Source organism: Phacochoerus africanus, chromosome 4, assembly GCF_016906955.1.
Source record: "Phacochoerus africanus isolate WHEZ1 chromosome 4, ROS_Pafr_v1, whole genome shotgun sequence".
Taxonomy (NCBI): domain Eukaryota; kingdom Metazoa; phylum Chordata; class Mammalia; order Artiodactyla; family Suidae; genus Phacochoerus; species Phacochoerus africanus.
The window spans coordinates 120,557,031-120,581,406 of record NC_062547.1 but is presented as its reverse complement, the minus strand read 5'-3'; the positions used below and the strand labels follow the sequence as shown (position 1 = coordinate 120,581,406).

Sequence of the window (24,376 nt, the reverse complement as noted above, 5' to 3'; positions counted from 1 at the left end):
AAAAAAAAAGTGAAAAAAAATATATACTGGAAATGTATTACAATGCTATATAGAGTAGAAGTTAGGAATCAGAAGAGTTCCTCCCGCATCCCACTTAAGGGACCCTGGTTATTATCCTGCCAGAGGAATCAAGATCCCAACCACAGCACCACTGCCAGACTCTGGAGGATTCTAGTGAGGATTTATAAGTCATCAAATACTGTACTAAGAAATACTGAGCCTCAGCCTGTTCATTCTTATTGTTGTATTTATTTAAGCTAAGACGCTGAGCTGTTATATGGCACACTAATAATTGCTCCTGGAGCAGTGGAAATGGGTGGAGACTAAAGAATAGAAAGAAGAGGGGCATTAAGTTCCCTGATACTCAGCTCTCCCAGACCTTAGCGTCCTAGCTCTGCAGTGTGGCAGTAATCCTAACTCTGGGCATGGGCATGAGATTAAAAAACATGCATTACAGTCTGATTTCCATGCAGAATTCTGTATGTGCTATATTATCTTCCATTAGGAAGGCACTGCTTTAGATTATACTTTTTACAAGGAGTGGGAAGAACTTGACGGGTGGCTAGAGGACAGACAGCAGATACATGATGTGACTGGAGAAGAACAGCTAAGAAGAAATGCTTACCAACTGGGCAGAGCCTAGAAGAGAGCAAGCTGAAAGATAAAATGATGTTCCTCAATCATATGTCTGGCAAAGGTCAAGAGTTCCCCCACTTGAAAGTACCTGAACATATGAATCCATGTTGCAGCAAGAAGTACTCAGTTAGGTTTAAGTAAGCTGTAACCACCTGAAGGAATTTTTAGACTTGAGAATAGAAAGGATATAAAAATCCAGGCCTTGAGTCTTCATACTTTGGAACCCATGTATCTACGAGTGTTGAAAAAAAAACACAGTGGAACACAGGAATGCAAGGGCCAGTGGAATTTCACAGAACGTTCCTAGTTGTTTTGCCTGCTTTTTGAGAAGATGAGTTACTTTGTGATTACAATAGAGTACTAGATTCCTGCATTTTATGTACACTCCATTAAAAGAATTTTTTTTCTTTCTTTTTTTTTTTTTTTCCATGGCTACACCTGTAGCATATGGAAGTTCCCAGGCTAGGAGCAGAATTGGAGCTGCAGCTGTGGCCTATGCCACAGCTATATTAACACCAGGACCAAGCTGCACCACAGCTTGTGGCCACAAACTATACCACAGCTTGTGGCAACACCAGATTCTTAACCCACTGTGTGAGGCCAGGGATCAAACCCACATCTTCACGGAGACAACGTTGGGTCCTTAACCTGCTGAGCCACAGTGGGAACTTCTAAAGAATTTTCTTAATCGGCCCCTAGGAAACATTTAATTAGCACATGGTAATGCAGTTTCAGAATCCATATTTGTTCAGTAAAAGCAGAAAATGGCAAAAATACGTATACCAGTTTTCAGCTAGAAATTGCAGCTCCTCTCTGCTCTCACTCCCTCTGCTTTCATCCCTCTCTACCCTGTGCTCCGCACATGCACACCTCGTCCTGTGAGGAGGTTTCAAATCCTTTGGGTGTTCCTCTTCACCCTGGAGGCAAAGCCCAGCTTCCTCTGCATAGCATACAGGCCCTCGTCTGGTCCAGCAGGCCCTCCTCCAGCTCATCGGGCTTACCCAAGCATGCTCCTGCCCTGCTCTCTGCCAAACCTGCCCATCCAGTCCATGTCTGTTTGCCCCCCTAAACCCCTGGGGGTGCTCCAAGCTTCAGCTCCAGTCACCCTGCATGGTACCTTGCGTATACCTCTTTTACATACTACTCTTACCAGACTGTCTTGAAACACGTGTTATTGTTATCATGGTTGTTGTCACAGTTATTTGCCTCCATACTGAACTGTGAGTCAGCTGAGAGTAAGGCTGTTATTTAATGCTTCCGATTAGGGATTCCATAAATATCTGTGAATGCCCAGAGGACGGGAAGAAAAGGAGGGAATAAAGGAGGGAAGGAAAAAGGAAGTGTTGCACAAACAATTCTAACCCTGGGAAGATTAAAACATGCTAGGATATCTTCAGCTATTATGAAGTGCTCCATAAAATATCTTCATTTTTATCCTATTGTTTTTAATATTTAAAGTCAATATGTACACCTCTTACTTTTAGGAAAAGAGACTATTACAAAATTAAATAAGGCCAGGGTGTCCTCAAATTTTAAAACAAGCAGGGATCACTGTCTTCTTATAGACTCAATTCTCTGAATAAGGCACACACACAGGCTACATACTTTACAATTCATCCTGCCACCCTGTTTTAAACAAGCTTTCTAATCCTCTCCCTATTTCCTGCTTTATTAGTAATACTTCAGTAATTGTGTTATGAAATTAGAAACGGCATAAAAATTCTCCTAATCTTACGCGAAGTGATTTCTGTATCCTTTGAACACTTGTAAAATTGGGACTAAATCGCTCTCCCTCCCCTGGATGATGTTCATGTCGCCAAGTGCCACTGTCTCGCCTTGGATGCTTCTGCTGTGCAGTGACCCACTGCCTCAAAGCCTGATTGAAACTAGTGGCCAGCCAGTGCGCAAACTTTATTTGATCAAAATCAAGGAACCACCATGGTTGAAAACAAACATGCATTCAAGCACTGTACCAAGATGAATGAATAATTCACGTCTTCTTACCAATGATGGAAAAAAAAAAAAATCTCTAAAGTCCTTCCCGGAGTGCCGGGCAATGTTGTAATTATAGGTAGAGATTACTGTCATTATGATTATTTAGCACTTAATTGAGCACTTTATTTGTGAAGTGCTGGTGCTTTAGAGATTTAAATTGTTTAGTCTTATGCAAATAAACAGGCAGTGATATTTGACATGTACAGTGGCTAACATAAAACATGGTTGGGTTCCTTGCACACACATTCTCACTCCTGACGTCATCAGCCTGAGGAACCAAAGGAGGAGCAGAGGGACAGTAGGGGCACTTTCATTTGAAATTTTCACCAATATTAGAGATGCAGAATGTTTTCCAAACATTCTTTGGGTGAAAGATTGATAATTAGCATCAGGGAACTGATGAAACTTCTAAATCAGCAGTTCATCCATTCCTCCTTTATAAACAAAAGCGGTGCCAGACAAGGCATAAAGAGGTTTTTTTCCTATGATTTTGCCATCATTGATGCAAATTTGATTCACAGAAACATTCCCCTTATGCATTAGGGCCCCTTACACTTAGAGCGTTCAGGGTACGAACATTAAATTTCAACTGTCTGTACCAGCAAAATCTTCTTTGGAGTATGTTTTCCAAACTGCATGCGTAACTACTGCACGAGTAACTCTGTGTGTGAAATGTCATATTGCAGCATCCCTGGCTCTGCAGTGTGTGCCTATGACATGCTTGATATTGCCAATGTTTTTACTGGGAGATTCAAGGAACAGAAGTCTCCAGATTCCACGTGGACACCAGTTCCTGATGAACGAGTGCCTAAGCCCAGGTATGTGCAATTATTTATAAGCTCTTTTGAACTTCTGGAAATGGTGCAGTTTGCCCCTTGGTAATGGACAACTTATAAACTGCACACACCAAGGCCTTCCATGCAGGCCATGCAGGTACAAATGCCAACACAACACAAAGGCCTGTGAGGCCGATGCCTCTGACCCCTTAACCAGAACCCCAAATAATCTATAGCTGTAGGCATAGTAGTGACTCTCTAGTCTTTTGCTTTGACCTGTAGCTGTGGATTATCATCCTAGGATGATAGGAACCATCTGGTCCAGTCAGCCCCCACGGTCTATAATGAGGAACCCGAGGCCCAGGGAGGCATTAAGTATCCTGCAGGAGTGCACAGAGCTGGGCAGCTGATCTGTACTGCTCCTCCCTGCTCCCCTATGTTTACAGAGACTCGTGTCTTCAAGCCTTAATAAAATGTGCAATGCAAATGGTGTTCCCTGGACTTTGTGACTAGACTGGATTGGAGCTGATCCCAGATTCCAGGTCAAGGGCAGGTAGAGACTAGCAGGTACAATGGGTGGTTAGGGTGCTCTGGTCTGCCAGGTTCTGGTCTGTTTGGGGTTCAGATGCACTGTCAATGGCCCCCTCCCTAAAATGTGCCCCAGGATAGCTTTCCCAGGGAAACTATTGTCCAGAGATAATCCAGAGACCTTCTCCTGTGTCGCCTCTAGCAAAGCCTCACACTAAACCAGTTCATGCATTCCCTCTAACCGGGACAGGATGCAACTCTTGTCCCAGCCCCGTGTCTGCCCTCTCCATGTGGCACACACTACAGACCTCCATTTGGCATTTGACATCTGAGTTCTATGGAAACACCCCTGTGTGTTCGGCTTCCCCCGCTTAATCGGTGTGCCTCTGGAAGGAAACTCAGTGTCTTCCAACTCTTGCCTCCAAACTCTAATCCCCCGCACAAATTACCTGGCCAGTGCACTCAAATGAATGAGCTTAGGTAATATGAAACACTGTACGTGGGGGAGAAACCTCTGTCGTTCATCCATCTGTCTTCATCCCCTGAATTATCTGGCGCATGCACTCTCCATTACTTACGGAGAGCACCCTGGGTGCAAAAAGCACAACCTCAGATAGATGTTCCAAGTCATGGTCTAGAATTGTTCACATCCTTCCAGGTAAGCCAGGAGGGGAGTTCAGCCAGAGGGATCAGGTTTCAGGGAATACATCTGTAATATGCCTCCCGGGTATGGAAAGATTTTGTCACCTGCTGTCACCAGAACACATACTTTAAGTGACTGCCTACTGGTGGCAGTGTGTTCCCCCTCATCGTTCCATGTGATAGCCTCCCTGTCTTAGAGACATCAGGATACTTTCCTGGCTGGTTAGGTTAATGCCATGAAACAGCATGTGCATGGGGCTAGATCCTGCCAGTACTGTCATGGTCCACACCAGTAGACCAGGGGGCAAAGCAGGCGTTTGAACAGGACTGGCATGGGTATACCTCTGATCTGACTTTGCTGAGATGTCCCTTGGCTCCTAAAACAATTTAATTTTAATTTATAGAAGCAAAATTTTATTGTCATTGTTCACTAATTTTAAAAATGACTTTTCAGGCAAGAATTTCAGTGTAACTGGCTTTTCATACCTGCCCAAATCAAACAAAAACAATAAAAAATAAGACCCAAATGTTCTCCAACCCACAAGTAATGAGAGGTGGCTGCACTGAGTCTAGCAGGTACTTGAGGCTAGCAGCTTTTTGAGCATCTTTATTTTCTACATCTGTCAGAAAGTCAGCCCAACTGTCTCCTTTCGTGAAGCAAATGCCTCAAGAACTTCTAGCAGGGTTGGAGTTCCTGTCGTGGCGCAGTGGTTAACAAATCCGACTAGGAACCATGAGGTTGCGGGTTCAGTCCCTGCCCTGGCTCAGTGGGTTAAGGATCCGGCGTTGCCATGAGCTGTGGTGTAGGTTGCAGACGCGGATCAGATCCCGCGTTGCTGTGGCTCTGGCATAGGCCGGTGGCTACGGCTCCAATTCGACCCCTAGCCTGGGAACCTCCATATGCCGCGGGAGTGGCCCAAGAAATAGCAAAAAAAGACAAAAAAAAAAAGAACTTCTAGCAGGGTTTTAGGACAAGGAGAGCAGTCTCAGAGTCATGCAGACCAAACACTCCCTCCCTTGTTTCAAGCCTCATCACTGTTTATAGGGTGTGTTTGTGCTTCTGGTGGGAAAGCCAAGCTGCCCCCAGCCAAGGCTGAACCACCCTGGCTCAGCTTCTGTACAGAATGAGGAGGCGGCCCTGAGGAAATCTAAGCATATTTTTCTGTTGGGTTTGTGCACTGTTCAACTTCCTCTTCTCTGCCTACGGTGCATTCTCTCTCGTGCGAGATGCACAGAGGAGCAGTTCATTCAAAGAAATTTCCATAAAGCATGATATAAACTCCCTCCCTTTGTTTCTTTTTAGGCCAGGTTGCTGCGCTGGCTCCTCCTCCTTAGAAAAATATGCAACTTCCAATGAATTTCCTGATGATACCCTGAATTTCATCAAAACACACCCGCTCATGGATGAGGCCGTGCCTTCCATCATCAACAGGCCATGGTTCCTAAGGACGATGGTCAGGTGGGCGTCGAGCAAACCATGTTCCAAATGGATTTCCCCTATTCCCTCTCATCTTTATGGCACCTATCATAAATCATCTTTGACCAGTGGGTCATGATTTGAAATGCCACACACATCTTCTGTTATCCTGGGCACTGATTCAGCTATGACGTTCTGGGCAGTTAGGTGGATGCCACCAAACCCACCATAACCACATCCCACATGAACAGACGTCATGTATTTTCAGGCGAAGTGGGCACATGCCAGCAATTAGTGGAAACAAAGTCATCACCTTCTGGGTCAGCCCATTAATCCTATCTGTGTAAAAGCAGCGAAGCACTGAGGGGGGGATCCATCAATGGGTGTTGACTCCTGTTTGACTGGATATGACTGCAAAACATGCTGCAGATTCCATCAGGGCACTGGATTGTTAACGGTCATACATGGAGCATTTGCACAAGAAAACCAGCACGAAGGGTTCACACTTTAGCATTTGTTGTCTGAAGTGGTGGCCAACAGAGAAGGGATAGCTGGTTACAAATCTGATAGCAGGAAATACTCGTCCTTCTCATGTTTATTTAGGGCTCAATTCCAAACAGTTCAACAGGCTTTCCCACGTACCATCCAACTGTGGTAGTCGTCAATCACAGTATCAATTAACTTTTCCACCATTTGTAAATGGTGACTTTGTTGAAAGATTTTAACATACTATAAGGTGGAAACCATGGTGTGTCATTTGCAGGAAGACTCATGTTTTCTAGTTCCTGCCATGGTGCTTAAGGACAAACAGGTATCCACGGAGTTAGGAAGGGCTATGGGACTTCAGAGAAGGAGACTTCCCCGCAGGACTTCTCCTAGGCAGCTGATAGGACTGATGCCCTCCACCCTTGGCTTTAAATGGATCTTAATTGGCTTGTACATCCTTTTATTTATCAACAGTGCCATGAGCACCCTACCTCCCCATCCTTCAGAACTCTCAGCCCTCTATCTACCATCAGAAGGCTTTCCCATCTGACATTCTGTTGACAGATCTTTGCACCTAATAGGAAGAATGTGGAAAAATGGTAGCCACTGGTTTTCTTTTCAACATTCAAAGAAATGTTAGTGGTGATCAGATACTGATTAGTACTCTGCGCTATAAAACAAAAAATCCTGTGAAATCAGATTGTTACGATCATTACACAACTACAGATGTGATAAATTCATTTGAGTAATAAAAAAAAGAAAAAAAAAACAGTAAATGAGATCACTTATTATTTCTTAGTCTCTCAAAAGGAGACATCAGTCTTCCCTCGTTGCTCATGAAAGGAATAACTGCTGAGTAGTTTCAGATGGTTATGGCTGTGTATTTATTATATAATTTGGCCTCCACACATACATACATACCTCTCTCTTCCCCTTGGAGCCATGCTAATGCCCTTCATATGGAAATAAAGGACCAGAACAGCTTGAGAGCATTATTTATATGCAAAGATTTTTCTTGAGGTTATAACTAGAATTTTGTTTGAAGTGGAAGAGGGGACACTTTAATGAAAGACTAACAAATAGATAAAAAAAAATGTGATCCTGTCATTTTAGATACCGCCTGACCAAAATTGCGGTGGACACTGCTGCTGGGCCATATCAGAATCACACTGTGGTTTTCCTGGGATCAGAAAAGGGAATCATCTTGAAGTTCTTGGCCAGGATAGGAAACAGTGGTTTCCTAAATGACAGCCTCTTCCTGGAGGAGATGAGCGTTTACAATCCTGAAAAGTGCGTAGAATGTTTGGTTCTTTCCTAGTAATTATTTGCTACCTTATTATGATATTTTCCATTTAAAGAAACCTTGGCAAACTTAGATTTTGTAAATTCTTAGGTGACTTTTAATATTATTTGTAACACTCTTTTCATACATTAAAAGCATCATTTTCCCCTTGCCAGTAATGTGTGTTTACGTGTATTGGTGGGGAGGGGGTGCACACGTCAGGATCACTCCCCCTCAGTTAGATCAGGCTAAGAGATCTAGCCTGTGGGCTGGGAGGTGGGGTATAAGAGTGGTGGCGGGAAGAGAGAACCAACCCAAGAGAGACTATGAATGACATCATCCTGCCTCTAAAACCAGGTGCAGCTATGACGGAGTCGAAGACAAGAGGATTATGGGCATGCAGCTGGACAGAGCAAGCAGCTCTCTGTATGTAGCTTTCTCCACCTGTGTGATAAAGGTTCCCCTTGGCCGGTGTGAACGACATGGCAAGTGTAAAAAGTATGTATTGGCCTCAGTGACCCTTAGAAAGTGCCCACAGTGCCTAGAGAATAGTCCCAGGTTGCTCACGGTCACCTTCTTCCTGCAGAACCTGTATTGCCTCCAGAGACCCGTACTGTGGGTGGGTAAAGGAAGGTGGCACCTGTGCCCATCTGTCACCCAGCAGCAGGTAAGAAGCCTGAGGATATAAAGTAGCCTAGACATATGAGTAATCGGGCTCACACAGCACCGCCACTCAGCCGTCTGTGCACAAACCTCATCCATGCGACTGCCAGCCCTTCTCCTTCCTTTTCCCATTTCAGAGAACGCACAATATCACATGTGGCAGATTTCCAATTGATTAATCATCCATCCTCAGACTGATTAAAAACACAGAGAAAAACAACACAGCAGACTTCTAAGTATCCCCTGGAGAGAGGGACAAGATGGTACATGCCTGGAATCTCACGGTGTGGCAACAGCAGAGAAAAGGAGCAATAGGGTACCAATTAGATTAGTGATGTGGTCTGTCCAGCCAAAGCAAAACTGGCTCCTCTAATTGACCATAGAGGGCTGAGAAGAAATTGCAGAGCACTTGTTAAGTGATGCATTTGTACTGCAAGCATGGTGTGTACATCCAATAAACCTCTCTCCCACACTGAAGAACAGTTGACCCTATTACTCATTAGGTAGGCAATCAATTCTTGGCATTTTTCCAGCAGATCAGCTGGATTGAGCCAGTCTACCATGCCTGTGATATTGAGTTTGAATTGCTGTCCTGACTTTAAATGCTTGGATGGTATTAGTTCAAAGGTTTTCTGCTCTTACTTAAGTGGATGTGAAATCCAAAATAACATTTGGAAAAATATCCAGTGCATGTCCTTGACAGGTGATGGCAATTTAAAGAAGGGGCCAGATGGCAGCACAGTTCTTTCTTCACCATTTCTTCAAATTCCCTAGATCCAAAGGGCAAAAAGAATCGTCCTCACATCACCCTGAGCCTCCTCTCCCATTTTAGAATAGCTGATCAGGTAGAAGAGCCTATATGATGACCAGCGCCGGCATAATTCGAGGACAAGACAGAGCTAAAGATAACTGTAAAGTCTGACCTGAAAATCTGACTAATGCACAAAGGGTTGACTCACCGTGGATTATTAGATCAGCTTTGCGAGGAGCAATCTTGACACAGTACGGTATTAGAGCTTTCCATCTCTTCGTGGGAACCCTGAAGTGAAGGCCAAAGGATCACAAATTGCAGTGAGAGAAGCTGAGAAATGACCTGTCGCCTTCCTTTAGACAAAGTGTGACCAAAGGTAATACCACTGATTTTTAAAAATCATTTCAAAGTCAAGATGAGAACTCCAAAATCATTCCCTTTAAGGATCTAGATAAATATTTCACTGTTCAACATATGTGGAACTGTCCTTGGAAAGTGGCCTTCGGAGCCTGGTTGAATACTGGCTTTCATTACCATTCAAAATCTTTATCCTTTGAGGATGAAAGTGACTTTTAACACAGCACAAAAACATTGGAAAACAAATACGGTGGAGTCTTAGATCAAGGTGTGACTTTCAAAATAGTTTTCCTATATGCCTCATAAATAAACCCTGGAGACAACTGCAAAACAGGAGTTTCAAGTATACTAGAAGAAGAAGAAGAGCTAAATTCCCCTGAAATTGGAGAAGACTCTTTTGGATTATTCCAGTGTGCTTATTTAAAAATCCAAATGGATACCATTAAGATTGGTCTTATTGATGTTATATACTTTAGAGAGCCCAAAGGTGACCCAGTGGACTTGCAAGAAAAGTGAGCCTGTAGAGGAGCATGAGAGCAGAAATCCTGAGGACTGGGCATGGGGCTAGGAGTCAACCAAACACCTGAGTGGTCTCAGCAAAACGCAACATTGTGTCTGGCCTCTCATGCACCTGAGACGCCTACGGAGCACCTGAAAACTTCGGTGTACCAACTTATTTCCAAGCAAACAAACCAAAAAACCAAACAAAAACAGAAAAGATCTAGGAAGGCAAGGGCTAGGGTAAAAGAAAAAGCAGAGAGGGAGATGGTTTTTTTTTTTTTTAATTTATAGACTCTGTATCACTTACCTAAGGAGTGTATATAAACATTTAAACCTTCCACATGTTTAAGAAATGCTCAGGGAATCAGAGACAAAGAATGATATAGGTTATCCGCAAACTAATTAACTCCCTGAATAATATCTGAATTAGTTGCCTAAACCATGACTTCTCTTTGAAGAGTCACAATGGACTCATTTCTAAATACTTCGGAGATAGATTTGCAAGCTATTATCTACTTTTTTTGCACCTGCCACTCCATTCATCAAACTATGTTAGCTGCTTAAGTGACACTTAAAGATGCATTCTGGAATAAAGACTCACATCACTGAATTTGTTTCTGTCTTTCTTCTCCCTCCTCTTTTGTTGAAGACTGACTTTTGAACAGGACATAGAACGTGGCAATACAGATGGCCTGGGAGACTGTCACAGTAAGTGGAGCTTTTTATCCATGTGTATCATTGGGCAAAGATGCTTTTATAGAATGGCCTAGAAACATGACTCCACATGTGAAAGTGAGTGTGGCTGCCTCTAAAACATGCATAAATAACAAAAATAATCTTCTAGATATCAAATAAAAAATAGTATGTCCTGCTGCCAGTGTTGCCAAGACCACTGCCATAAATGCTGGCCTATTTCTTTGTCATAATGCTGTGGGACAGAGTCACTCTACAGGATGCTAACTAGAGCAGAGCAGCAAGCTTTATCGGCATTTCCATTTAAAAACCAGTTTTGTTGTCTTTAAAAATGTTACTGCCATAATTTTTAGCCACATAATAAAAAGAGTGATCGCAACACTCTAGCTTTTTAACTGAATGAGACTATTTTATTTTCCTTGAACATGAGGACTTATAAAATTACATTTTAAAATTAGATTTACATCTAGTATCATTTGCAGCCGGAAAAATTTTCTGAAAGAGCCCACCAAGGTGACTGTAAATAACCTTTTTATAAGAATTAACCTACTAATCTCAGAGTTCATTTCAAAAGTTATTAAACGCTAACATTTTAGTTAGAACTTTATAAAAAGGATCCTGGCCAAAGCTCTGCTCAACTGTCCAGTCATCTGATTAATTTCAATATTCTCCTGAAAATGCTTTATCAGTGCTAATTTAGAACATAATGCCGTACTCTGTGAAAACGTTTAGTTTGCTAAGTTTTAAATGTTACAAGTGCTGAATTTCAAGAAGCTGGCATTCCAAATGGCATAAAAAATAGCTAAGGGAAGGAAACTATATTACTTCTGATATTTGATTTGATAATGAAAATCAGGGATGTAACTCTAAATCTTCAAGCCATGAGTCCCAAAATTTCAGACTCTAAGATATCATTCAGTACTGCACCTTTTCTGGAGAAGTGACATAATCAAAGAGGGCTACAGACAGCCTCATTTCCAAAGTCTTGGTAATATTTTTTTGTCTGCAAATATACATTGGCAAAAGCTCATTATGTCTTCATACACAAAATTTGAATTAAGAAATTACCATAGGAAACTGTGTCATCACCAAAGTATCTGTCTTATGTGTGTGCAGTAAAAGAATTTGATACCTGGCTGGTGGGTCTTAATCCTGCTGGTACTTATGGCTCCATTTTTAGGGAAACAGGTTTTGGTTTGTATGTGTGTCTCTGGGAGTCCACTTAATTAGCTGATTTTAGTGAATAATTTTCTTCCTATGTTTATGATTTGATGATATGGACATCTCTAGAAAAGCAGGGGTCTCTGTTTGGCTTGAAAAGGTAAATAATGAAAAATGTAGAAATTTCACTGGCTCTATAAAGTGTCCACTATGCCAGCAGGCTCACACTACACCTGGTCCTAGGATGGCGGGACCAAGGAAGCCTCTGTATTTAGCACAGATCCCCAGCCAGTGATTTACTCTTCAGTCTCCGCTGTCAGGCTTCCGTGTTTTCCTGTGCTCCCTAACCTGCACTGCGGTCCTGCTGAGACACCTCAGGATCCTGCTTCAGGCAGGAGGCAATGCCTCTCTCAGCAGCTCCTCTGCTCCTGGGCTCCCGCTGGAGCACGACCTACTTCTGCTAGACATACCTATTCACACAGGGGCATTCAGAGGATTTAGATATGTGGTGCACAATGGCTCTTTAACAAAAGTTTCCGGGGCAGTGAGGAAACCATACAGAGCCAGTGTCAGAGGCTGAGCAGCAGGCTGAGTGAACCAGTGATAGGACCCAGACACACAGCACATGCACACAAATGTATCATAGTGCCTCTGGGCACGCGTGCACACGTGTGATTTTTATTTTGGTTTTTCATTTCCTAACTCAAACCCCAGCTGAGTTCAGAACATTGTGCTACTGGACAGTTCCTCACAGCATGATTGGGAGGATGAAACCAAGGAGAATGTAAAGAAAAAGCGCTAAGTGTGGCCCAGATGCACATACACGTCCCGGTGTACAGAGAAGGGTTTACACATAATCACAGTACCATTCCTTCCACTAAGTCTTGCTTTAACTCTCGCTTTGCCCCTTGGCCACAAAGGCATGATTTTCAGGAAACTCACTTGGGAAAGTGATACAGGGATGTGAAACTGGACCAAATAAAAGGCATCTTGTATTACAAGCAGAAAGTAAAAAGCAATTACTTAGTACTGGGATCGTATTTAAGCACAGCTCTGTGTTAGCTCATCCCCACCGAGTAAGTCAGTCACACGATGCAGAATGTTAAACACCCAGTAACCTGCTCCTCCCTTTTGTCTTTCAGATTCCTTCGTGGCACTGAATGGTAAGGAAGCTATTACTCACAATTTAATATCAGTGGAAATCTATTTGGGAAGCCCTGTTTCACTAACCCTCTTGAGTATTTCCAATCTTACGTTTCGTTTTTTAAATTAATTTTTTAATTCTCATTATTTTTTATAGACATTTCAACTCCTCTACCAGATCATGAAATGTCTTACAACACAGTACATGGTCAGTTTCTGGATTTTTTTTAAATTCTTCAAGCCACTCATCCTGTGGTAGTTTATAGTTTTCATTCCTAAACATCATGGACCAGATTCTTTGCTACTTCAGGGCCCCAATTCACTAAAATTATGCATAGATTTCCTGCTTCAAAAATGACTCTACCTGTAATGAGACAATTGATGTGTGAGAATGAGTCCCACAGTTTTAACACATAACATGAAATATGCCAACCTTAGGGGAACTGGTGAATACATTTCATGAGTTCTTGAGGGAGAAGGAGTTGCTTTTGGACATAGGTACATCCAAGATAAAAAAGAACAGTACCTATAACTAATAAGCCATGCCCCTTAACGGAGTGTACCATTCCCCACGGTGCTGGCTTTCAGGACAACAGCATCTGCAGGGAATATTTACACGGAGTGCAGAACCACATTCTTATTAAACAAAACTTTCCAGTATAGCCATCGAAATTTAAGCACACCAAGAATGTGAATATTGAGACATATCTTCAGTGAGATTTCTTTAAATGTCTACAAGGATGAGTGACACAGGGGAAGAGATGAGAGAACAGCATTTATCCCATTCTTCCTGCTCTGATATACACAGATCCTATACTAAACAAAGCCTTTAAGTGCCCCATTTCCATCTCTCAACACTTCCCCAAATGTGTATGAAGTTAAACTATTCATGTGGGTTTTTTTTAAAAAAATATGAAAAACAGGAGTTCCCGTCGTGGCCCAGTGGTTAACAAATCCGACTAGGAACCATGAGGTTGTGGGTTTGATCCCTGACCTTGCTCAGGGGATTAAGGATCTGGCATTGCCATGAGCTGTGGTGTAGGTTGCAGACGCGGCTCGGATCCCGCATTGCTGTGGCTTTGGTGTAGGCCGGCAGCTACAGCTTCGATTACACCTCTAGCCTGGGAACCTCCATATGCCATGGGAAAGAAAAGGCAAAAAGACAAAAAAAAGAAAAGAAAGGAAGAACATACGTAATGTCAAACTGAAGTTTCTGCATTATAATGGGGACTATGAGTTTCAGGACACACAGACATTTCATACTTTTTATGTTTAAGGTATGTAACAGTAATAGTTCTAGGTCAGTCTTCAAATGGAGAGGTAGGTAATAAAGGAAGGTGGGAGATTTAAAAAAAAAAAATGAAAGAAAAGAAAGCCAGGTAGATTGAGGATTCAAGGAAATAGTTAAAGATGCTTCTAAATATGTCTAATTGCTCTAGGGAAACTCTCACTCCCTGTGCCTAATCGGCATAAATAACGGGCCTCTTTGCAAGTCCTAAAGACCGTCTTATAAACTGGGGCTGTGCAGATACAAACAATGCCCAGTTTTCCTGTCGGGAAGTGAGGCAGCGGAGCAGATGCTCACCCATCTTTAACATTCTCTCATCTGTGATTCAAGCCAGAATATTCAACACCAACAACTGGAAGAATTTCTCAGGAGGCAGATGTCATGTAGTTTGGCTTGCCCTTCATAAAGAGAACCCACTTAGCATCCACTCTTCTCCAATGTCATACTTTGCAATCATTTCCTATAACTGAATAATCTTTATCAGATATGGAGAAATTTGGGTCTTGAATCTAATTGAACCGGCAGCCTCCCCAGCATTCATCAATTGTACTAAGACCAATTTTTAACTCCCAGGTAATTTCTCCTATAGATAGAATAATTAAACCATGAGATGTTCTTTATGAAGAAAAATCACTCTCCAATTTATAGATCTGTCTTACTGCCTTTACAAAAGTAAAGGAACTTATTAATTCCTCCAATTAACACTTTAAAAGACAATGCCCATTTGCCCCCCAGCTTGATTAGTGGTTTTCTTGATGAAATTAGAGATGAGTTGGGATTTTCTTTGCTTGTTTCAGTAGTTTTCTTGATGAAACTAGAGATGAGTTGGGCTTTTCAACAAATGACCCTGTCCATTTCAGGCTCAGTCTCTCCAGTGTGAAGTGGTAAGATGATTAATTGACCATCAAAATCAGGGCTGGTCAAAATGAGAGGCAGGTCCTAGAAAAACACAGGAGACTTTCTCTTCACAAACTACTGCAAGATGCTTGTTTTAGAGTTAATACACCTAGATTTAATTCATTCATTTGCAGACATTTGTTTAGTGCCTACTATGTGCAAGGCACTGGACTGGGAGCTACCTTTGTACCATCAAAGGAAAAACCAAACTGCTATTTACACAAGCATCAAGGTAGCCTAGGAAGCCAACTCCAAAGTCCAAAGTGCACCCACTGAGTCTAGCTGTGTCCTTTGCATGTTCCCATGAGAAGTTCAGTAGCTGAGTGAAGATTCAGAGTGACCTGCAGAACCAGAACTGCCTAACTCTGAAAAGGTTCAACAAACCATGCAGACTCTCTACTTGGTAAAAAGTCTGGGCAACACCATTACATATGCAAGAACCCTTTTTTAGTGAATTGGACCCTGATTATCTTCCTTCTCTGTTCTCTCTTACTGATTTAGCATCTCTTTTTCTGTATCTAACTGGCTACAATCATCTTTAACAGGTTAAAGTAGTTTGAAAGGTCTTTAACCTCTGGAAGACTTGTAGATATAGAGAAACAACATGATACATATTCAAGTTGACTTTTAAAATCTATTTCTTTATATAATAATAATACAGAGGGCAGCTACTTACCGTCTGCCCGCTGTCACTCTGAGAGCATAGTCTTACTTAAATCTTCACTTCACTTTCTCAAAAATAATAATAATACCTCATAAACTCCATTGATTAAAAGAGGACTTTTCTTATTGGATTAATAAAACAAAATTATAGGTTCCAAACATGTAATATCATATCCACAAATGATTGCCTATTTTTGTTCCATTATTTTAGTTACACAGTCTATTTGGGAATACACAAAAATAATACAGCCTGTAGAATCAGATGCTAAGAAGGAATATAAGGGATTTCCTTTTAACAATTATTTGAACCTGGAGAGGCAGTAATAATAATACACCTCTTTGATTTCAAACCAAGGACTACCGCCTCATGGCGATTTTTACGTGGTAGTTCTAACATTTTTGAGAGTCAGGCATTTTTCTCCAACTGTTTGATTCACCGTTGACACACACTGTCTGTCCTCAAACCTACATTTAAAAGATTGTCAATCTCATGCTGCTCTATTTTTTATTTCTTTCGAGTACATCAGATGCATGGTTTCTCTAGATTTACAAATAGAAAATGGGGATGTAGTGGGTATTAGACTAACACTTCAGCAGTAGGCAGGAGCTGATTTCTCACATTTGTGTAAGACATTTTCCTACCTAACTACCATCTGGTCTGCATTAATTTCCTCTCATAACCATAGCTTTCCATTACCAATGAGTTTTCCATGTATTTGCAGCATATGGTTCAGGAACTCTTTCTACAGAGAATGTGTCCCTTAGGCATATATTTCCCCTAGATTACTGTATTAAGAAATGTTCTCCCTAAACCATACTTATGGCATTACCATAAAATTGCCCCTTGAACACAGTTAAATTCAAAGTGCTCAAAATGCATATCAATTCAGGTAAAAGAAATTCTTGCTACTTGAGAGGTGGTTTTTTTTGTTTGTTTGTTTGTTTTCTTCCCACCTCCCTCTCCCTTTCTTACTCCCCACAAAGCTATTTCTAACTGTTTGCTTATGCTGGGTGCTGAATGCTCTCTTAGGTTGATCATTAGAGCTCAGCTGAATTCAAGAGTAGAATGTTCAGGATATATTTTAGACCTCAAAATAAGCAGAAAGAAAATCTGTATTTCCAGTTCCACGTTAAGAATTTCCCACTCCTGTTCTCTTATCAGTATGTCAAAATGAGATGTGAAACCCGCAAAACGTAAAAAGTCTAGATGCAAGCATTCTTGAGTTTTAAATGAGCATGTTTTTAGCAGTTGGAGATGAACTAGACTAGTTGCAACAAAGCAGATGTTTGAAGCTGTGTAAAGCAGCCAAACACGCTCTACACAGAAAGGGGCCGCTTAAATGTTACCAAAGCTTTGCAGTAACGTTTGAAGTGTGGAGCTTCCATGGAAATCCTACAGCTTAGAGGAGCCACTTGGCTGGCTTGCTTGCTTGCCCCTGCTATTATATAGTCTATAATTTACAGTGTTAAAATCTCCTGGGAATCTAACTTCCAATAATAACTGTAAAAAAAAAAATGCAGTGCATTCATTATAATCTTTCTTTTCTGGTGGCCAGTATTTTATTTATCACATTATGTGGTGACCCCAGACTGAGGCTGGGAGCCACTTGTGTATCTGCCCTACTTTCTACCAAAATCACCAATTACACATTCACAGTAGTTGCTCTGATGTCTTTTTAAAAATTGCTCAAGAGGTTGCTATAGGTAAGATGGTTTAACAAGCCAAAGACTCTACTTGAAAATCAGAGAGAGGTTATATTTTATTTCCACCAGAGAGAACAGGTAGTGGGGCTTCTTTAAATCATTGGGACAGTTTAGATCAAAAGCACCAGATACACTCTGCATTTAACCTTGTGGAACGATGGAAGGGAAAGCTCAGAAATGTATTCACAGGAAAGGCCCGGTTTCTGCCGTAACCCCACCTTGCCATTCTTCTTCTGGAATTATCCAGCCGTTCATAGGACACTGGCTATTAACTACGCTGGACCTCAAAAAGCTACCCCTTTCTAATCTGAATTTTATCAGTTAGTGTGACCTCAACAACCACCTCTCACAAGGATGAGTCACAAAACCATGAAAATAACTTGGTTGGAATGAGACACAAAAGGCACAGCTGTAACAACATGGAGCTGGTGAGGCCTCTAGTCCAGGGATGAGGAGGTGGGAGCAAATCCCTTTGGAAAGAAGTCACTTTCCCCAGAAAGAGGAATGCCTGTGAAGTTGAGTTGCAACTGAAAACAGACACATCCTCCATGAGAAAGGCTCAGGGCAGCCGAGCCGTCTAGGCTGGGGGAGATGCTCAATCACTATTATCAACCTATCCCATCAGTCACGAACCACGTCTCCAGAGTGGACACATGCTGCTTCAGTCCCACTATGGGAATACCAAAGAAGGACTCTTAATATTTCTTGGGCACCTACTAGGTGTCAGGCACCGCTAAGTGCTTTCAGCGTTATGTCACTTTATCTTCCCAACACTGGGAGATAAGTGACATCATCTCCATTGTGTGCACAAGGAAAATCAAGGCCCAGAGAGGGCCCAGGCTCAGTCAGCAAGCAGCAGAGTTAAGATCTGGCCCTTCATCCTTGTACAACTGCAAGTTCAAGGGGCCTTCTGCTGAATTCTACCCACCAGCCTTGTCATTTCGAGGACTATCTCCTTTGAGGCTTTTATGGCCAGCTTGAGTGTCGCACCTCCTGGCCTCTGAGCAAAGAGAATGCAGGTGTCTCAGGTGATGTTTTCCCTAACTGTATTTGTGATGAAAACAGGGCACTCCAGTTCCCTCTTGCCCAGCACCACCACATCTGATTCGGCGGCTCAAGAGGGGTCTGAGTCTAGGCGAGGAATGCTGGACTGGAATGATCTGCTCCATTCACCCGACAGCACAGACTCTTTGGGGGCAGTGTCTTCCCATAACCACCAAGACAAGAAGGGTAAGGCCTTGGAAGTACCTCTTCCTCTGGGGGGAGAGGGAGGGAAAAGTGGGGAGGACTGTGTAACTGCTTCCAGCTGAATCACAGCAGCAATGGAGGAATGAACCTCCAACACACGATCATTCAAAGCATCTCAAAGAAGACTGCAACCCAAACCTCTGGGCTAGACTTGATCCTAAATTATTCCTCAATCTAGGAGAAACCACACAAAACAAATAACACATCCTCTAAGCTTCCTCCATCCGAGAGAGGCTGGCTTCCTTGGCCCAAGGCAGAGAGCGGCTCCTGAGATTCCTCTCCACTCCTCTTAGCTCATTCAGTGAGGATCAGAATTCTGGATCCTCTTTTTGCACCATAATGGATGGAATGCAGTGCAGGCTTTGGCAAGTGCCTGTAATCGAAGTAAAAGCCCATTTAATCAGTGAATGGAGAAAGAGCAGAGCAAAATTTTTTCTGGCTGGTAGCATCTCTCACTCTCGAATGGTGCTGAATTTGAATACAGCCGAGGTCCTGAGAGGTACTTAATTGCGCTTAGAGGACAAACAGCTAAAACAAAAATATGTTATTTAATCAAGCAGAATTGCTATGCATTTAAAACGGAAAGGAAGTTGCACTAAATGAAAGGGACTCTACTGTGAACTGGCCTAAATTCTCCCTTGCTTTCTTTGCTCAACTAGAGACAGGAAATGTCATGTCTTTTCTCGCCATTTGCTGCTTCTGGTAACACATCCTACTTTAGCTGCAGCTGCAACCAAAGAGGCCTTTGCTTGTCCAGAAAACAGTCTTGTAAATCAGAGGCTGAAAAGCTCAGTTATGTTGCGAGCTGTTTCCCTCCATTCAGGATTGTTTACTTCTATATGTTTTCAAGAGTTTCATCCAAGCGGGGGTTTGAGTCTCGAGGGCAGACCAGCCACAGCAACCCTTGGAAGACAGCCTCTATCATGTCCTCCCCCAGGCTTTTCTATATACATATCTCCAGCTTTGCTTTTGGAGAAGGTTTGCTAGGCAGACTCGCACGCTAAATTTTCATTCCCCCCGACCCCCACCCCTGCTTTTTTTGGCGGCTCATCTCCTGAGTGCTGTACCCTCGGCTGCTACATGCCAAGCCCAAATGAGAAGATGTAGCACTTTTAACTTATTCTTTAACATATCCCCTTGGTTTTTTGTTTTTTTGGGGTTTTTTTTTTTTTTTTTTTTTGCTTTTGCTTTTTAGGGCCACACCCACGGCACATGCAGGTTTCCAGGCTAGGGGCAAATCAGAACTACAAGCTGCCAGCCTCTGCCACCGCCACAGCAACGCTGGATTCGAGCTGCATCTGTGACCTACACCACAGCTCAAGGCAACGCCAGATCCTTAACCCACTGAGCAAGGCCAGGGATGGAACCCGAAACCTTATAGTTCCTAGTCAGAGTTGTTCCCACTGCGCCATGGTGGGAACTTCCCCTTAATCGTTTTTAATATCCCTCTATAAATTCTTACTATTACCATGTCCTGCCCCCGTCTGTTTGTTCCTTTCTTTCTTTCTTGGCCTCCCCGAGGCATATGCTTCAGATCCACAGTTGCAGACTACACCATGGCTGTGGCAAGGCTGGATCCTTTAAACCACTGTACCAGGCTGGGGATCAAACCTGCGTCCCAGCACCAAAAGTCGCCACCAGTCCCACTGCACCATAGCAGGATCTCCTTTTTTTTTGAAGGGGTTTTTGTCTCAGCGGCCTTTTTAACTTGGTGGGATTCCTGCTCCTACCATCACAAGGAAGCACCAGGCTGATCCTTGATGGGGCAGAACTGTCGCTGCAGGCCCCAAGCCTTAGCATGTGTCATTATTTGTTATGTGTGGCTCCTGACCGCAGACGTGTTAGTCTTGGCCAAGTTCTCAGGAAGAGACAACACAGTAAAAAATCACTTTATGTTTGCCCACTGCAACTTTCTGAAAATCCAAACGGCTTTTCCAGTAAAGCATTAAAAATGTCAACCAAATATCTGTTGGTTACAATCATTTTCTCTTCACTTCACTGAGACGGATGGCGTGAATTTTCTCCAGTCGTTAAGTCTCCCAAGGGAGGGGGGTTTATCAAAGAGTCCAATTAACACTTTGACAGATCATTTTAAAATTCGGCATTGTTCATTCTCTTGGGTCTTATTGTGAATATTGACAAAGCTGGAAGCAGTCTACAAATTGTCAAACAATGGTGGCAGAGGTGATTGCATGGGTGTTTAACATGATCACTGTTCTTGTGCTATTAACTCCTTGCCTTGCCTTGTCAAATTTGAGCTGGAGTTGTGACAATTGATTATGTATTTGATAGGGCAATGACAACGAGGTGTTATGCAGAAATCTAAAAAAATTTTTTAAAAGATGTAGCTTACTGTTCCTTTTGCCATGATTTTTATGATTTTAATTTCCATTTTGCTCTGAATTGTTTTTCTGTTTAATGTTCATGATTTATTTTGAAATTTTGTTTTGTTTTGCCAAGCACTGTGTGGTATGACTTGGTGATGGCGTTGATCCGTTGGAAAAGTCTTGTTTCTTTTCTGACTCATGATGACGTCCTTTAACTTGCCCAATCTATGATCCTATCGCTTCCTTTCATTCCCTGACCTGGGTGCCTTAATGATGTCACATCCGTGTGTTGCAGCATCTCCTGGGATGCGAGTTTCATGGGTTTTCTGTGGGCCCTCTGGTGGGTGGCTCCTTTCACCGAGCCGATTGTCTCATGGGAATGTGACATGTGTGTGCCCCGGCTTTAGGAGCTAAATATACTCTGGAATTGTTTCTAAAATATCGCACCTTTCCCCACCAAGCAGAAAATGTGCCTGCTGACCAGCTAGCTGGGGAGGTGTCAAGTGTCCCCAGCCCTTTTAACTTGGGCTGCTTAAAAAAGACCAGGGAGCCAGCAAGCCCAGAGCTCTGCTCCGTGGAAATGCTGAGCCCCACTAGACTGGTCCCACCTCAGCCTCCAGACCATGGGGCATTTCCAGAGTATGTGTGCTTGCCTTTTTCTTTCTTTTCCTCGCTGTGTCTTTCGTCCTGATTTAATCCTGTGCGTCCCTCGCATCCTGTCACTGGTGCACCGTTCCTCACCTTGCAATCTAACCCCCTTCTGCTACCATTGTTCTCAGCCTCCCCCTTGCAAAATAACAAACCCAAACCCTCTGCCCCTGTGGAATGTTCCAAGGCTCTTTCCTTCGACACTGGGGGTAGCATTCCGATGCTGTATGTATACACATATACACACCGTCACACTAACAAAAGCGTGAGAAGAGACCTGCAAAGCATACAGAAGCATTATCACAGAAAATGAAGTCATTTTCTCCCTCAGTAACTGGCCTTGCCCTTCGTTACCCTACTGGCCTTGTCTAATGTCTCTTGTCCTTGATGGTTTTCTTTAAAATTGCCTGATATCTTTCAAGCTCTAGATTCATTAGTAAAAACACAGCCAATTGCTCTGTTTTATCTCTGGCTCCCTAGATGTCTGGAGCCTCAACAGCCAGCCCTTTAATCACTAAGTTGATAAATTAGAAACAGCCCTGGCTACTCCTTTCTTGGTTTTGCCACACTTAAAAATATATATTATTTATTCATCCTATAACTATTGAGGTGGTAATGAGTAGTTACAAAGGGGCTCCAATTACTTATGAATAAGAAAGAAAATCCATTTTATTTTTAGATCTGGCTTGTCTCCCCGAATCCTCCTTCCCACAGCAAAAGGAATAAGAGCTTTCTTTTCTAGGTTAAGCAATACTGAGAATTAATAGCCACTCTTGTACCTCTTGTTTCTGACCAAAAGTAATAATACTATAAAACCTGATTTTCGAGAAGACTACAAGATAGGTGAGGAAATTAGCCATGGAAAGATCTGCCAAGAGAGCCGTGTAGCCCAAGCATCTAATGTAAACGCGGACCACTGCCTCTAGGACACAAGAATAAACCAGATCAGAAGAAAACCTCCTACATCAGACTTTATTTTATTGAATTCTTATGAGCTCTCAGAAGACTGATGAAATAGTCAACGTCCACAAAGATGTTCCCATTTGATTGGAAATGTCAGAACTATAGTATACTTATATATTTGGGGAAATGTTTGAAACAAGATATTACCACATTATTACATTTAGTCAAGAAGATTTGCTCATTACAGATGAGGATAAGGTGCAGAAACAGAATTGAAAGAGATCAAGTGAATAATTTAGGCTTAAATGTACAGCAAAGGCTGAATATATTTTAATCAATGCACAAGCTGTTTTGTAAGCAATATTCAGTTTTGGAAATCATATTCCAGTGAGATTCATAAAGTTTGTAAAGGAAGATGAGTATACTGTCCACACTTCATAACAATACTGAACACAACTGTATAAATCTCAGAATTTATCAGCAGTCCTCTTTGCAGTCACCTATTTATTCCTCAAATGCATCACAGCCTCCAAGTAGGACGTGGCACATCTTCTATAATTGGAGATGGCTCAGAGGCATTAAACGCCTTCAAGAATACAGAACCATGTAGTGCATTTAATGCCCTTTGCATTTCTCTGTCTTCTTGGTCACATCAAGGCAGAAGTCTTAGTTTGGTGTGTTCTTCTTAACAAGTTCTGAAACTTGCTACTATCTCTTTCTGACAAGAGAGAACAAGGTTCAGCTTAGGTGCTTTGCCGTGCAGCTGGAGCTAGCTATAACTAACACTGTTTTGTTTTCAGTTAATTGTGTTTTTATGGTTACCTTCTACCTCTGAAAAGTGACCCTTTTTTCCATTTACAGTAATTAAAAGGTCTCCACTTGAAACACATTTTAAAGGTAATTTAAATAAAATATTAAGTCAATACTAATACAGGAAGTATAGGGATCCAGAAAGGCCAAAAGCAAGTAACATGGTAGGTGAGACTCACTGATTTCACTACAATTGTAGCATTGGTAGTTGATGACTTAAAGTTTTGGTATCTCTGGCCTGGCATAATTGTGGCTCAGCAGAAACGAATCTGACTAATTTCCATAAGGACGCAGGTTCGATCCCTGGCCTCTCTCAGTGGGTTAAGGATCCATTGTTGCTGTGGCTGTGGTGTAGGCTGGCAGCTGCAGCTCTGTTTCAACCCCTAGCCTGGGAACCACCATACACCGTGGCTGCAGCCCTAAAAAGATAAAAAAATACAAATAACTAAAAGTAAAAGAATCCAGTGAGGATTAAATTACTACCAAAACTTTGCTCCCAGCACTTGGAAGAACAAGACTGAATAATGGCTCTACTGCCTTCTTACTGACTACTGAGCTTTGTGGTTGGGGAGGAGATGTTTGTTCAAGCAGGAATTTAGAGTAAAATGGATCTAGACTAAAAAGCAATTAGTCGTTCTAGGCTTGTTAAGCATCTGGCGAGATGCTCCTCCAGACTAGCAGTGAGCATCTAAGTGCAGCCTGCAGCTTGTCACTTCCCAAACTGTGGCCCAGGGAAAGCTCACCTCCAGCACTTCTGCATCCTGCTGGGTTTCCCCTAGCTGTAGGAAAGCGTGTTCGCCTGGCCTGGCAGTAACCTCACTTGTCCTTTCTTTCCCTTTCCTCTCATTCTAGCTTTA

General features: G+C 42.4%; 1 protein-coding gene across 3 annotated transcripts in view; it reads left to right on the top strand.

The window, feature by feature from the left end:
• SEMA6A (semaphorin 6A) overlaps positions 1 to 24,376 on the top strand; it is a 124,963-nt gene that overhangs the window by 83,810 nt on the left and 16,777 nt on the right. Inside the window, exons 11-19 of one of the 3 annotated variants that reach the window (XM_047778468.1) lie at positions 3,318 to 3,449; positions 5,881 to 6,036; positions 7,594 to 7,770; positions 8,120 to 8,260; positions 8,349 to 8,429; positions 10,684 to 10,742; positions 13,031 to 13,051; positions 13,189 to 13,239; positions 18,649 to 18,813. In XM_047778468.1, the coding sequence (XP_047634424.1) occupies positions 3,318 to 3,449; positions 5,881 to 6,036; positions 7,594 to 7,770; positions 8,120 to 8,260; positions 8,349 to 8,429; positions 10,684 to 10,742; positions 13,031 to 13,051; positions 13,189 to 13,239; positions 18,649 to 18,813 (983 nt within the window). The remainder of the gene's footprint in view (positions 1 to 3,317; positions 3,450 to 5,880; positions 6,037 to 7,593; positions 7,771 to 8,119; positions 8,261 to 8,348; positions 8,430 to 10,683; positions 10,743 to 13,030; positions 13,052 to 13,188; positions 13,240 to 18,648; positions 18,814 to 24,376) is intronic. The other 2 variants (XM_047778469.1, XM_047778470.1) reach the window with 2 other exon arrangements.